Source organism: Coregonus lavaretus, assembly GCF_964263955.1.
Source record: "Coregonus lavaretus genome assembly, chromosome: 38".
NCBI classification, from domain to species: Eukaryota; Metazoa; Chordata; class Actinopteri; order Salmoniformes; family Salmonidae; genus Coregonus; species Coregonus lavaretus.
The window spans coordinates 22,196,991-22,210,458 of record NC_140025.1 but is presented as its reverse complement, the minus strand read 5'-3'; the positions used below and the strand labels follow the sequence as shown (position 1 = coordinate 22,210,458).

The following is a 13,468-nucleotide window of genomic DNA, read 5'->3' as shown; positions in this document are numbered from 1 at the left end:
GAGCTTGTTCCACCATTGGACAACAGTTTTGACTGGGCTGAGCGGGAACTGTGCTTCCGCAGAGGTAGGGGGACCAGCAGGCCAGAGGTGGAAGAACGCAATGCCCTCGTTTGGGTGTAGGGACTGATCAGAGCCTGAAGGTAAGGAGGTGCCATTCCCCTCACAGCTCCGTAGGCAAGCACCATGGTCTTGTAGTAGATGCGAGCCTCAACTGGAAGCCAGTGGAGTGTGCTGAGGAGCGGGGTGACATGAGAGAACTTGGGAAGGTTGAACACCAGACAGGCTGCAGCGTTCTAGATAAGTTGTAGGGGTTTAATGGCACAGGCAGGGAGCCCAGCCAACAGCGAGTTGCAGTAATCCAGACGGGAGATGACAAGTGCCTGGATTAGGACCTGTGCCGCTTTCTGTGTAAGGTAGGGTCGTACTCTGCGAATGTTGTAGAGCATGAACCTGCAGGATCGGGTCACCGCTTTGATGTTAGTGGAGAACGACAGGGTGTTGTCCAGGGTCACGCCAAGGTTCTTTGCACTCTCGGAGGAGGACACAATGGAGTTGTCAACCGTGATGGCGAGATCATGGAGCGGGCAGTCCTTCCCCAGGAGGAAGAGCAGCTCCGTCTTGCCGAGGTTCAGCTTGAGGTGGTGATCCGACATCCACACTGATATGTCTGCCAGACATACAGAGATGCGATTCGCCACCTGGTTATCAGAAGGGGGAAAGGAGAAGATTAATTGTGTGTCGTCTGTGTAGCAATGATAGGAGAGACCATGTGAGGATATGACGGAGCCAAGAGACTTGGTGTATAGAGAGAATAGGAGAGGGCCTAGAACTGAGCCCTGGGGGACACCAGTGGTGAGAGCCACGCCACCTGGTAGGAGAGACCTGTCAGGTAGGACGCAATCCAAGAGTGAGCCGCGCCGGAGATGCCCAACTTGGAGAGGGTGGAGAGGAGGATCTGATGGTTCACAGAATCAAAGGCAGCAGATAGGTCTAGAAGGATGAGAGCAGAGGAGAGAGACTTAGCTTTAGCAGTGCGGAGAGCCTCCGTGACACAGAGAAGCGCAGTTGAATGACCAGTCTTGAAACCTGACTGGTTTGGATCAAGAAGGTCATTCTGAGAGAGATAGCAGGAGAGTTGGCTATAGACGGCACGCTCAAGAGTTTTGGAGAGAAAAGAAAGAAGGGATACTGGTCTGTAGTTGTTGACATCAGAGGGATCGAGTGTAGGTTTTTTGAGGAGGGGTGCAACTCTTGCTTTCTTGAAGATGGAAGGGACATAGCCAGCGGACAAGGATGAGTTGATGAGCGAGGTGAGGTAAGGGAGAAGGTCTGAGGATGAGTATCGGATGTCATCAACCTTCTTTTCAAAATGGTTGATGAAGTCATCCACAGAGAGGGAGGAGGAGGAGGATTCAGCAGGGAGGAGAATGTGGCAAAGAGCTTCCTAGGGTTAGAGGCAGAGGCTTGAAATTTAGAGGGGTAGAAAGTGGCTTTAGCAGCAGGAACGGAGGAAGAGAATGTAGAGAGGAGGGAGTGGAAAGATGACAGGTCCGCAGGGAGTCTAGTTTTCCTCCATTTCCGCTCGGCTGCCCGGAGCCCTGTTCTGTGAGCTCGCAATGAATCGTCAAGCCACGGAGCAGGAGGGGAGGACCGAGCCGGCCGGGAGGATAGGGGACATAGAGAGTCAAATGATTCAGATAAGATTCTTATGGTAGAGAAATGAACATTCAATTCTCTGGCAACAGCTCTGGTGGACATTCCTGCAGTCAGCATGCCAATTGCACGCTCCCTCAAAACTGCACATTTTAGTGGCCTTTTATTGTCCTCAGCAGAAGGTGCACCTGTGTAATGATTATGCTGTTTAATCAACATCTTGATATACCACAGCTGTCAGGTGGATGGATTATCTTGGCAAAGGAGAAATGCTCACTAACAGGGATGTAAACAAATTTGTGCACACAATTGGAGAGAAATAAGCTTTTTCTGTGTATGGAACATTTCTGGGATCTTTTCTGCGTTTTATATTTTTTTCAGACTGTTTTAAATGCTATATTGATATTAAATGTAGAAATTACATGACATGGGAACAACATTCCCACCACTTTCATTGTCAGTAATTACATTTTGCCCATATTCTTGATCAGTGGTGATTTTAGCATGTACATCTTGGTGGGGCAAACTCACCCCAATTTCTTTTAAATGCATGCCAGCAAAGCCACTACACAACACAGCACTAAACAATACATTAATTCCACTATAACGGTAACAAGCGGTGCCCACAAACTGTTAGGGCCTACATAAAGCTGTCCCAACAGCAGAGTCCCAACAGCAGTCCCAAAACCTTACCACTGCTACACCTGGCTATTAGCGGAGCCTTGTCTGGCAGCGAAACAGTTAATTCATCCTCATTTACTGCCTTTAAAAAAAACATGGCTGACTTGCTTAAACAAATGTGGTTTCTACTGACAATTGTGATGTACAAACTATGGCATAAGGGGACGACGAGCAGATAAGAGGCAATCCGTAATTTCAATTAAGACATTCATGAGCGAGCTAGGACGGACGTAGTCAATATAACTATTTGTTCAGTACTTTTGAAATGTACAGCAACAGAATTCAGAACATGGGCCGTTCTTACAGTGTTCTCCCTGTACACCAAGTCAGAACCGTAGGATAAATAAGGGGGCATATAAGCAGACAATGACAGCGCTTACAATATTCGATGATTACATTTCTCTAAAACAGGCTATATGTGCACCACCAAGTCAGAACAGTAGGCTAAATTATGAGGGGGAAAAGGGACCAAATTATTAGGGTGAGGGACATGGGCTACTAACAGCTTACTACACAACATACACTTATGGATACTGTAGCTAAGAAAGTCATACTATTTCCCTGGCATATTACATAATTTATGCAGCAGCATACAAGCCATTTTTGGACTCTCTTTGTTCACTTGAACAAGAAGGTGGCACGGCAGTTCTTCGTGGGCAAATTTTGTGATCAAAGTCTGGCATTCTCTGGATTTAAAGTGCTTTCAAGACAACTGGGAACTCGGGGGGGGGGAAACAACGTTGAATCATGACGTCGGTGATCTTCAGGTCGGAGCTCTAGAAAGAGGCCCGAGTTCCCGACTTGGAATTCCGAGTTGGATGACCGTTCAAAACTTATTTTCCCAGTCGGAGCTCGTTTTTTCCCAAGTTCCCAGTTGTCTTGAACTCACTGAAGTCTGAGATTTCCGAGTTTCCAGTTGTTTTGAATGCGGCAGAAGTCATACTGGATTGACAGCATGGCCAATGTTGAATGTTTATCCTTTTAAGCTTGGAAGAGACCCTTAAACCCAGACTTGGACCACCCACTCCACTGAATAGCAGGCTAGTGATTGCTTTGCAATGCTTGCAGTTTGCCACTGATTCCTTCCAAACCACTCATTGTTGAATTTGCGATTTCCAACTTGTTGTGTAATGTTTATATCCAATGGCCGATGAGCACCGATACATTTTATCTATAATTTCTCTTCATCATTTCTCTTCATATGACAAGGATTTAAATGGATTTGCCAGTAGATTGTCGACTTGATTCATGATGACTGCTAGCTAAGATTTTGAAACTTTTATGTTGACATGATCTGTCCAATCAAAGCTATGGTAGATATAAAGTGATTTGATGTAATTTTATCTGAAACTGGTGGGGCTCAAAACGGGTCGCCACTGTTTTTGATGAAGAAGGTTAATGAACTCACTGGTTTGAGACCACAAAATAAACCAAAAATGACGCTGCTAAAATCCAGTCGTAGCCGGCCGCGACCGGGAGACCCATGGGGCGGCGCACAATTGGCCCAGCGTCGTCCAGGGTAGGGGAGGGAATAGCCGGCAGGGATGTAGCTCAGTTTGCAATGCCATGGTTGTGGGTTCGATTCCCACGGGGGGCCAGTATGAAAAATTAAAAAATAATGTATGCACTCACTAACTGTAAGTCGCTCTGGAAAAGTGTCTGCTAAATGACTAAAATGTAAATGTTATAGCTCTATATTAAAAATACTTATTGAAAAAAATTTAAAAGATTGAATTTTGTCGTTTTTTTTAATTAATTATAATTTCTACACACTTTCTACCTGGTTTAAGTCGTTTAAATTCAGATTGGAGTATGTTTTTCATTAATTCCCCCCAAAATAATATATATAAAAAGAATTAAATTCCTCAGATACCTGTGACACATTCAAAACCTCCCACAATTTGAGTATCGCTGGTCTATTGTGTGAGGTACAACCATGGATGTCAATAACATCTTTCCTCCTTTGTGCTCTCCAGAACAGTCTTGGGGGTCGTGTGAGGCTGATGATCACAGGAGCGGCCCCAGTGTCTCCAACCATCCTGACCTTCCTTCGGGCCGCTCTTGGCTGCCAGGTGAGACTTCCCTTCATGGATTTACAAATTAAATGACAGGTGTAAGAAAGGATGAAAACTCCCTCTAATCCATGCTTCCACCAATCCAATGCTTATAAATGCGTGGGGAAGAGTGCACAAATGCCCCCTTTCCCAGAGAATTTGGATGCAGAGCCTGGCTGCGTTCCAATTCTCTAACCTTCTAAAGAAGTGTGCACTCGTTCACTCCCCCTCATGCATTTAAAAGCATTGGATTGGTGCAAGCATGGCTGGAAGGAGTTTCCCCCATATTCGTCACACCAGTCCATTCCTTTTAAATCCTTCAGGGGGAGTTTACAGGTGCACACTTCAGGAGAAAGGTAGAGAATCGGAATGTAGCCTGTCTCATACCCTAGAGAAGTAGCTCCCTCTTTGTGACCTTTTCTGTTGTTCAACAGGATTCGCTTTAGAAAGATTGGCAATAATGTTCTCTTTCTATTAGTCAAAACAATCACTTCATGCTTGGGAATCAACCTCACACCCAACCAGGCTGCTGTGGAGCTGAAATATGGATGAGAAACACAAGTTACTTCATTACAATGCTTTCAAATAAATGTCTGCTGCTTCTACTTGACAGTTTTACGAAGGCTATGGTCAGACTGAGTGCACAGCCGGGTGTACCATGTCCATGCCTGGGGACTGGACAGCAGGTAAAACACACATTCAAGCATTACCGATGCATTCAATTGCTACCACATCACACAACACATACCACTACATGCTTAATCCAACAAACAAGTCACACAAATGGCTCTACACCCTCTCTACACTCGGATTCTACAATGAACAAGAACAGTTTTACTTCTGTGTCTTGTGTGGCTCACTGGAACCTTCATGAAACCTTTGTCAACCATGTTGGCATTATGAAAGAACAGCCAAATAAAGTGTTACTGAAATGTGACAATGCATCTCTTTCTGCCCAGGTCATGTGGGAGCTCCACTGCCCTGCAACTATGTAAAGCTGGTGGACGTGACTGAGATGAACTACTTTGCTGCCAATGGGGAGGGAGAGGTGAGGTGTAGAGTTCATTGGAAGTCCCACCTTGGTTTCTTGTGTGCCTTTGATTGGAACAGCCGGTCTCAAATTGCTCCATATCCCTCCCCCTTGGCCCTAACCAATCGATGTTAGCATATCTGAAGGGTCTGGATAGGTATAAGCACTATAGTGGTAAAGCTTCCACCTTACTGATCTGTAAACATTGAAGGATAAGGGCCAAGTGCAGTGGTAGTAGGGTTTTAATACATGCGGTAAAGAGATCAATGGAGTTCGACCAAAACAATGGCAACACCAGTTAAAATTTAGCAGACACACACTATATATATACAAAAGTATGTGGACACCCTTTCAAATTAGTGGATTCAGCTATTTCAGTCACACCCATTGCTGACAGGTGTATAAAATCTAGCACACAGCCATGCAATCTACATAGCCAAACATTGGCAGTAGAATGGCCTTACTGAAGAGCTCAGTGACTTTCAACGTGGCACCGTCATAGGATGACATCTTTCCAACAAGTCAGTTCGTAAAATGTCTGCCCCGCTAGAGCTGCCCCAGTCAACTGTAAGTGCTGTTATTGTGAAGTGGAAACGTCTAGGAGCAACAATGGCTCAGCCGCGAAGTGGGAGGCCACACAAGCTCACAGAACGGGACCGCTGAGTGCTGAGCGTGTAAAAATCATCTGTCCTCGGTTGCAACACTCACTACCGAGTTCCAAAATGCCTCTGGAAGCAACGTCAGTACAAGAACTGTTCATTGGGAGCTTCATGAAATGGGTTTCCATGGCCGAGCAGCCACACACATGCCTAAGGTCACCATGCGCAATGCCAAGCATCGGCTGGAGTGGTGTAAAGCTCACCGCCATTGGACTCTGGAGCAGTGGAAACTCGTTCTCTGGCGTGATGAATCACGCTTCACCATCTGGCAGTCCGACGGACAAATCTGGGTTTGGCGGATGCCAGGAGAACGCTACCTGCCCCAATGCATAGTGCCAACTGTAAAGTTTGCTGGAGGAGGAATAATGGTCTGGGGCTGTGTTTCATGGTTCGGGCTAGGCCCCTTAGTTCCAGTGAAGGGAAATCATAATGCTACAGCATACAATGACATTCCAGACGATTCCGTGCTTCCAACTTTGTGGCAACAGTTTGGGGAAGGCCCTTTCCTGTTTCGGCATGACAATGCCCCGTGCACAAAGTGAGGTCCATACAGAAATGGTTTGTCGAGATCGGTGTGGAAGAACTGGACTGGCATGCACAGAGCCCTGACATCAAACACCTTTGGGATGAATTGGAAGGCCGACTGTAGCCAGGCCTAATCGCCCAACATCAGTGCCTGACCTCACTAATGCTCTTGTGGCTGAATGGAAGCAAGTTCCCGCAGCAATGTTCCAACATCTAGTGGAAAGCCTTCCCAGAAGAGTGGAGGCTGTTATAGCAGCAAAGGGGGGATCAACTCCAGTTTAATGCCCATGAATTTGGAATGAGATGTTCGTTGAGCAGGTGTCCACATACTTTTGGTCATGTAGAATATTTTCTAAACCCTAAAGGACAACTTCAAAATAGTATGCAGCGAAAACAGCCAAATCAGATTTTAGTAACCACATTATGGGTCTGCTAGAACACATAAATCATGACGGATTTGACGAATATCCACATTGTTAGATACGCTTTTTTGAATGGGTGCCTATGACTGTGTCCTTGTTCTATCCCTCACGGTCTGCCTTCCATTGATCTCTTTACCACGTGTATTGGGACCGACTGGAATACTGGGATGGGGGTTTTCCCAGCTTGCTTTGTTACTTCACTATTTAATCATTAGCCTTTGAGGAGGTGGGTGTGTAGCCTGGTCCCATGTTTGTATTTGATGTGTATATAATTCTGCTTTTTCGCAGGTGTGTGTGAAAGGACCAAACGTATTCAAGGGCTACCTAAATGACCCGGAGAAGACCAAGGAGGCCTTGGATCAGGATGGCTGGCTCCACACGGGAGACATTGGGAAGTGGCTGCCTGTAAGTACTGTCAACTCTACATTCAGCTAGCTCTGTGTTTCCCAATTCTCGTTCTTGTCACCCAAAGGGTTCCACCTTTTTTAGGCTTGATGATGACTTGATTAGTTGAATCAAGTGTGTTAGTGCTAGGGCAAAAACAAAAATGACCCTTTGGGTCCCCAGGACCAAGATTGGGAAACCCTGAGCTAGCCTATAAGGCAGGGATGGGCAATTGTCCTCTGGTGGACAATTTCCCATCACTGCTAAGTTTTGTTCTTTCAAATTAGTACTTGATTTAAGACCTTGGGAAACCAGGGTCATGTTCAGTAGGGCACACCGTAGCAAAACTTTCTGCAACAGAAAATGAAAATCTGTGTTCTTATTGGACACCTTCACGCGATACCTCTCCTTTTCTTCATCATCATCATCATCATAATAATGTATTATTATTATTGATTGGATTTATATAGCGCTTTTCTACCAACTGAAGTTGCGCTTTTCTACCAACCAAGTTTTGTTCTTTCAAATTAGTACTTGATTTAAGACCTTGGGAATCCAGGGTCATGTTCAGTAGGGCACACCGTAGCAAAACTTTCTGCAACAGAAAATGAAAATCTGTGTTCTTATTGGACACCTTCACGCGATACCTCTCCTTTTCTTCATCATCATCATCATCATAATAATGTATTATTATTATTGATTGGATTTATATAGCGCTTTTCTACCAACTGAGCGCTTTACATAGTAAGGGGGAAACTCACCTCATCCACCACCAATGTGTAGCATCCACCTGGGTGATGCACGGTGACCATTTTTGTGCCAGAACGCTCACCACACATCAGGTGGAGGGGTGAGTTAAAATGCCAATTAGGAGTAAGGGGGATGATTAGGTGGCCATGATGGAATGGGGCCAGGTTGGGAATTTAACCATGACAATGGGGCTAACACCCCTACTCTTACGATAATTGCAATGAGATTTTTAATGACCACAGAGTCAGGATACCCGTTTATCGTCCCATCCAAAAGACGGCACACTACGCAGGACAATGTCCCCTTCACTGCCCTGGGGCATTGGGATCTCCTTAGCCCTCCATCACCACTTCCAGCAGCATCTGGTATCCCATCCAGGGACCGACCAGGACCGACCCTGCTTAGCTGATGACCCAGGACCGACCATGCTTAGCTGATGATGATGATGATGACATAAGTACCAGGCAAAAGAGAAGATCAGCAGACACTGGCCCACCCCTGCTATGGGCCTCAATCTATGGCTGACTAAGAGTGGGAAAGTAGTAATGGGGCAAAATCTGATTTAGTTGATCACTACTGAGTTAAGTTCGTTTTCTCTACTTTCAGAATGGCATTCTGAAAATCGTGGACAGGAAGAAGCACATCTTCAAGCTGGCTCAAGGAGAGTACATTGCCCCGGAGAAGGTCGAGAACATCTACATCCGGAGCAACCCAGTGGCCCAGATCTTTGTCCATGGCGATAGCTTGCAGGTGTGTGACAAACCAAATCGCGCGTGTGCAAACCAAATCATCTGCTGTGCGTGTTTCTATTGAAGCACTTTGTTTGTGGTTGGGTATGTACATGCATAATGTTGGTTGTGGATGTGTGCACCATCTAACTGAAACTTGTTTAGGTTACACTTATAATGACTTTCATGTATAAGCCACTGCTTGAAAAATGTTGATACATTTTTAAATTAGTATAAATGCTTATGAAATGTAAAAATCTAAATGTTTGAAAATGTCTTGTTTGGCACAGGCATGCCTGGTGGGCATTGTGGTGCCTGATCCGGACTTCTTACCAGGATGGGCAAAGAAGAAGGGCATTGAGGGTTCTTATTTGGAGATGTGCGCAAGCAAGGTTAGCTAGCTTCAATGGTATGGCAGATTTACCATCAGCTGACAGTGTATGCAGTGGCTAATTTCCACAGTCCATGCTAACATACCTCTTACACTTCAACAAGTGTTGTCCTCAGCAAAATGTCACTGGAGCTTGCAGAGCCTCTACAGTAACTCATGGAGTGTAAAGCCTTAGAATGAAGCAATGTATTGTGCATGCTAGTGTGGATATTGGAACAGAGCCAATCTCATCTCAAACACTCATCATCATCACAGTTTTTTATGTACTGAAAGTGCTCCATCTAGAAAATGTGACTGCTGACAAGCAAATTTTTTAGGGGGATTGTATTAACAATAGACTACTGAACAAAATACTGAAAGATAGTTTGAGTGAACTATCCCTTTTAAGTACAGCCAATAAGATGTATTGTCTACACTGCCTTGTCTAAAGTGCCTGTCTTTCTAGGAGTTGAAAAATGCCATTCTGGAGGACATTCTGAGGCTGGGGAAAGAAGGGGGGCTGAAGTCTTTTGAGCAGGTGAGGAACCCTTCCTAACGCTCCACACACTCCTTAGGCACCATTTAGACAAGATAACACTCACAAGCGATGTTGGTGCCAAATTGTGCATGATTATAATGCTGCCTCTAGCCCAGAGTATTCTTGGAGAAAAAAACGAAACAACATTTGCATCTCAATGGTACTCGGCTTGTTAAATAATAGCTAAACACATAATAAGCGGAATAACACGCTCTCTCTGTCCCGTGCAGGTGAGAGATATCTTGCTGCACACGGAGATGTTCTCCGTCCAGAACGGCCTCCTGACGCCCACGCTCAAGGCCAAGAGGACCGAACTCCGCAGTCACTTCCGAGAGCAGATTGACCTGCTCTATGCCAAGATCAAGATGTGAACTCCCGGTAGAGGGGAAAGGGAAGCAGAGGGTGACAATCATCTGGAAGCCATAGCCAGCTCCCCTTGACTGTAATGCTCATCAGAGAGGACGGTTGTGCCCTTCCTTGTCTACTGTGACGAAAAGTGTCTTTGGTCCCCTTGCGCTGTAGAAAAGATGGAGCGTGAGAGAGGGAGGGAGACGGTTATGTTAGAGGCCTAGACTGGGATTCAAACAAACGCAGGTAGACCCATGCACTGCGATTAGACTTTTAAAGGCGATTTCCCAGACATTCGCAGAGATCATGTTCGTCGTAAACTCAGCGCATTTCAGCGCAATCACTTTTAGAAGTAAATTGCAGTGCACAGGTCGTTTATCTAAAAAAATGTATATCTAGGCTGTAGTGAAAGGGGGAGGGGTTCATGCCTTACTGTCCATGTGGCTCTGTGTCAACCATTCCTGTCAGCCATTTCAAGTGCCGATCAAGTCGCCTGTTTTGGAGTTTTTCTCGGCTATCTCACGGTCTGTAATCCCTCAGTTGTGTCAGTTTTCAATTAACCATTTTTACTAATCATCTCTAAGTTCTGACAAAGTTTAGTTTTATTCTCTTATTTTTGTTTGTGTATCTGCTTTTTTTATGTTGTAAGACCACACCCATGCAGACATTTCAGTTGTTGAAAGACAGACAAATCCCCATACGCAACATATTAGTACTGCCTTGTTCAACTTCAGAAATACAGTAGCTATTTATAGCAGTCTATTTAATGTTTTAATTTAAGTTGATATTTAATATCATCGATTAATGTTACTGTTAATAGTGTATCTGTAGAAAAAAAAGTCACGAGAGGACATCAATGGATCACGGTTGATACAGTAGAAGTGCCATGTTTTCTTTATTTTTTCAACGTTGTACTGTCAGTCTAAACCTTTCTGAACCTTTCCAGAACAATTTTAGCACAAGACAAGTAGGAAGATGTCCATTCAGAAAGGTGTTCTGTTATGATCTTGTGAACTGCTAATGGCACAAAACCCTGGCAAAGGAAACAAGCCTCCCACACAGCAGGGATAAAAGACTAGGTTGTGTGTTTTCGTTCTGGTATTGCACATGCAAAGTGCCACCAATGTCTCTGCTCTCACACAGAAACATTTATTCCGTAAGTGTCTTTTTAAAACTACAGTGGTCTCAATGTCTCAAAGCACACGCTGGGACCTGTCCTATCCACAGAAAGCATAGTCCTGTCTGCCAATGGGAATCTGGGTCGTATTCAGAAGGCAACAATCAGGAGCCAGCTGCCCAATTCCGATTCTCTCCCCGAAATGTGCACTCGTTCACTCCCCCTGATGGATGTAAAAGGAATAATTGGGTGTAAGAAATGGTGCAAAGTCTCTCGAGCTAGCCCATGCTTACACAAATCCAATGCTTTTAAATAATGTTTTCAAACGGAGGTGGTAAAACTGACCTTTGTCCAATTGGAATGCACACTCACCATCCATTTGAAGATGTTTGCTCCCATTTGATGCCTAATGAAGGATACCCTGGAGATTGATCAGATTAAGCTGGTTTAAGCTAGTACCAAGCCATGGCTCGCTGGCCCCTTGCAAGTTTGCTTTTTTTGGACAAAAATAGTGACGACTTTGTGTTAGGCCTAACCATCATTTACCTCTATATAAGGAACCACATTATAGACATTTCAGTCTCCTTTGAGATCTAACAAAGAAAAAAAGGGTCCTTTGTGAATTCAGGTTATTTAACAATGAATTAAGCGCTCATGATGCACTTTGACCTGTTTGTTAACATTGTTCTGTACATGATTAGGTTTATCTGCTAGATCACATGTTTCGAGACACCGTCACAGATGGCCAATACTAGGAACTTGAGCTCTCCTTAAATCGACATAGCAGTGTTCGGTTTCGATGTGTTTTGTACAGGAGTAAAATTCATACCTTTCATTTACTCAACTGTACCAAATAAACACTTGTTTGTCCCAGCTCTCTGCTTCATTGCAATTTTTGTTGTTGTATACGGACATTCTTTGTGATGTACACAATATGATGAAACCGTTGATTTTATTCATAAAATGCATGGTTTTATTTGTTTATTTACATTCCCATTAGCTTTTGCAGAAGCATCTGCTACTCTTCCTGGGGTCCACAGAAAACACACAACATGACAAGTAACAAAACACTGATAGACAAGGACAGTCACACATATTGGTCGCTTTGGATAAAAGCGTCTGCTAAATGGCATATTTTTTATATTTTTTATATTAAAAATACAATATACAAACAATCGAACAAAAAAATGTGTTTGTGTGTCCCCGCCGTTCCATGAGTTTAATCTGTTTCCTGAAGGTAGTTTTGCTTGAGTAATTGGAGTTGGGAGTTCCATGTGATCTGTATAATACTGTGTGTTGCCGTGACTTCGTTTTGGACTTGGACTGTGAAGAGACCCCTGGTGGCATGTCTTGTGGGATATGTATAGGTGTCTGAGCTGAATGTTATTTGATTATGCAGACAATCTGGAATTTTCATCACAGTAATATTTCTCATAAACTAGAAGAGAAGCAGTTCATCTCTCATCAACCCTCAACCAGGATAGACTGGCATGCATGTTGTTAGTTCTGTATGTGCTGCTCTGTTTTGAGCCAGCTGCAGCTTTGCTAGGTCTTTCTTTGCCGCACTTGACCATATTACCAGACGGACAGAAATCAAGGTGGGACAAGACCAGAGCCTTAACAACTAGTACAGTTGATTTTTGTATAAAAAAAACTCAGAACATATTTTTTTATAACCCTTCCCCATCTTCACAACTTTGTCAACATGACTTGATCATGATACTTGACCATCCAATGTTATACCTAGGAGTGAAGCTTCCTCAACTTGCTCAGTGGTCACACCCTTTATGCACAACTCCAGTTGAGGTTTAGGTCTTAATGTCTTGATGTCCAAATAAAATGCCTTTAGTTTTTGATGTATTTAAGACCAGTTTATTATTAGCCACCTATTCTGATACTAACTCTTTATTTAGAATTTCAGTGAGCTCACTGGCTTTGGGTGCTGAATGTTAAGTGTGGAATCATCCACATATGTAGTAATTATAGCTTTGTGTAAGACCAGTGGCAAATCATTTGTAAAAATAGAGAAGCGTAGCGGCCCAAGGCAACTGCCCTGAGGGACACCACACTACATATCTGATGTTAGAGAAACATCCATTGAACACTGGGTTCTATTGGATAAATAACTCTCCAACCATATGATTGCAGGTGATGTAAAGTCATAGCAAGTGAATTTCTTCAATAACAATTTATGATCAGTAACAAAGGC

At 44.1% G+C, this 13,468-nt stretch overlaps 1 protein-coding gene across 5 annotated transcripts in view; it reads left to right on the top strand.

Annotated features, from left to right (window-relative positions):
* The window catches only part of acsl1a (acyl-CoA synthetase long chain family member 1a), a 55,827-nt gene extending 43,691 nt beyond the window's left edge, over positions 1 to 12,136 (top strand). For all 5 annotated transcript variants that reach the window (XM_084155552.1, XM_084155551.1, XM_084155554.1 and 2 more), the window contains exons 14-21: positions 4,311 to 4,406; positions 5,002 to 5,074; positions 5,348 to 5,436; positions 7,313 to 7,429; positions 8,765 to 8,908; positions 9,177 to 9,278; positions 9,723 to 9,794; positions 10,025 to 12,136. In XM_084155552.1, the coding sequence (XP_084011678.1) occupies positions 4,311 to 4,406; positions 5,002 to 5,074; positions 5,348 to 5,436; positions 7,313 to 7,429; positions 8,765 to 8,908; positions 9,177 to 9,278; positions 9,723 to 9,794; positions 10,025 to 10,165 (834 nt within the window). In that variant the 3' untranslated portion in view covers positions 10,166 to 12,136. The remainder of the gene's footprint in view (positions 1 to 4,310; positions 4,407 to 5,001; positions 5,075 to 5,347; positions 5,437 to 7,312; positions 7,430 to 8,764; positions 8,909 to 9,176; positions 9,279 to 9,722; positions 9,795 to 10,024) is intronic.
* The last annotated feature ends 1,332 nt before the right edge of the window (positions 12,137 to 13,468 follow it).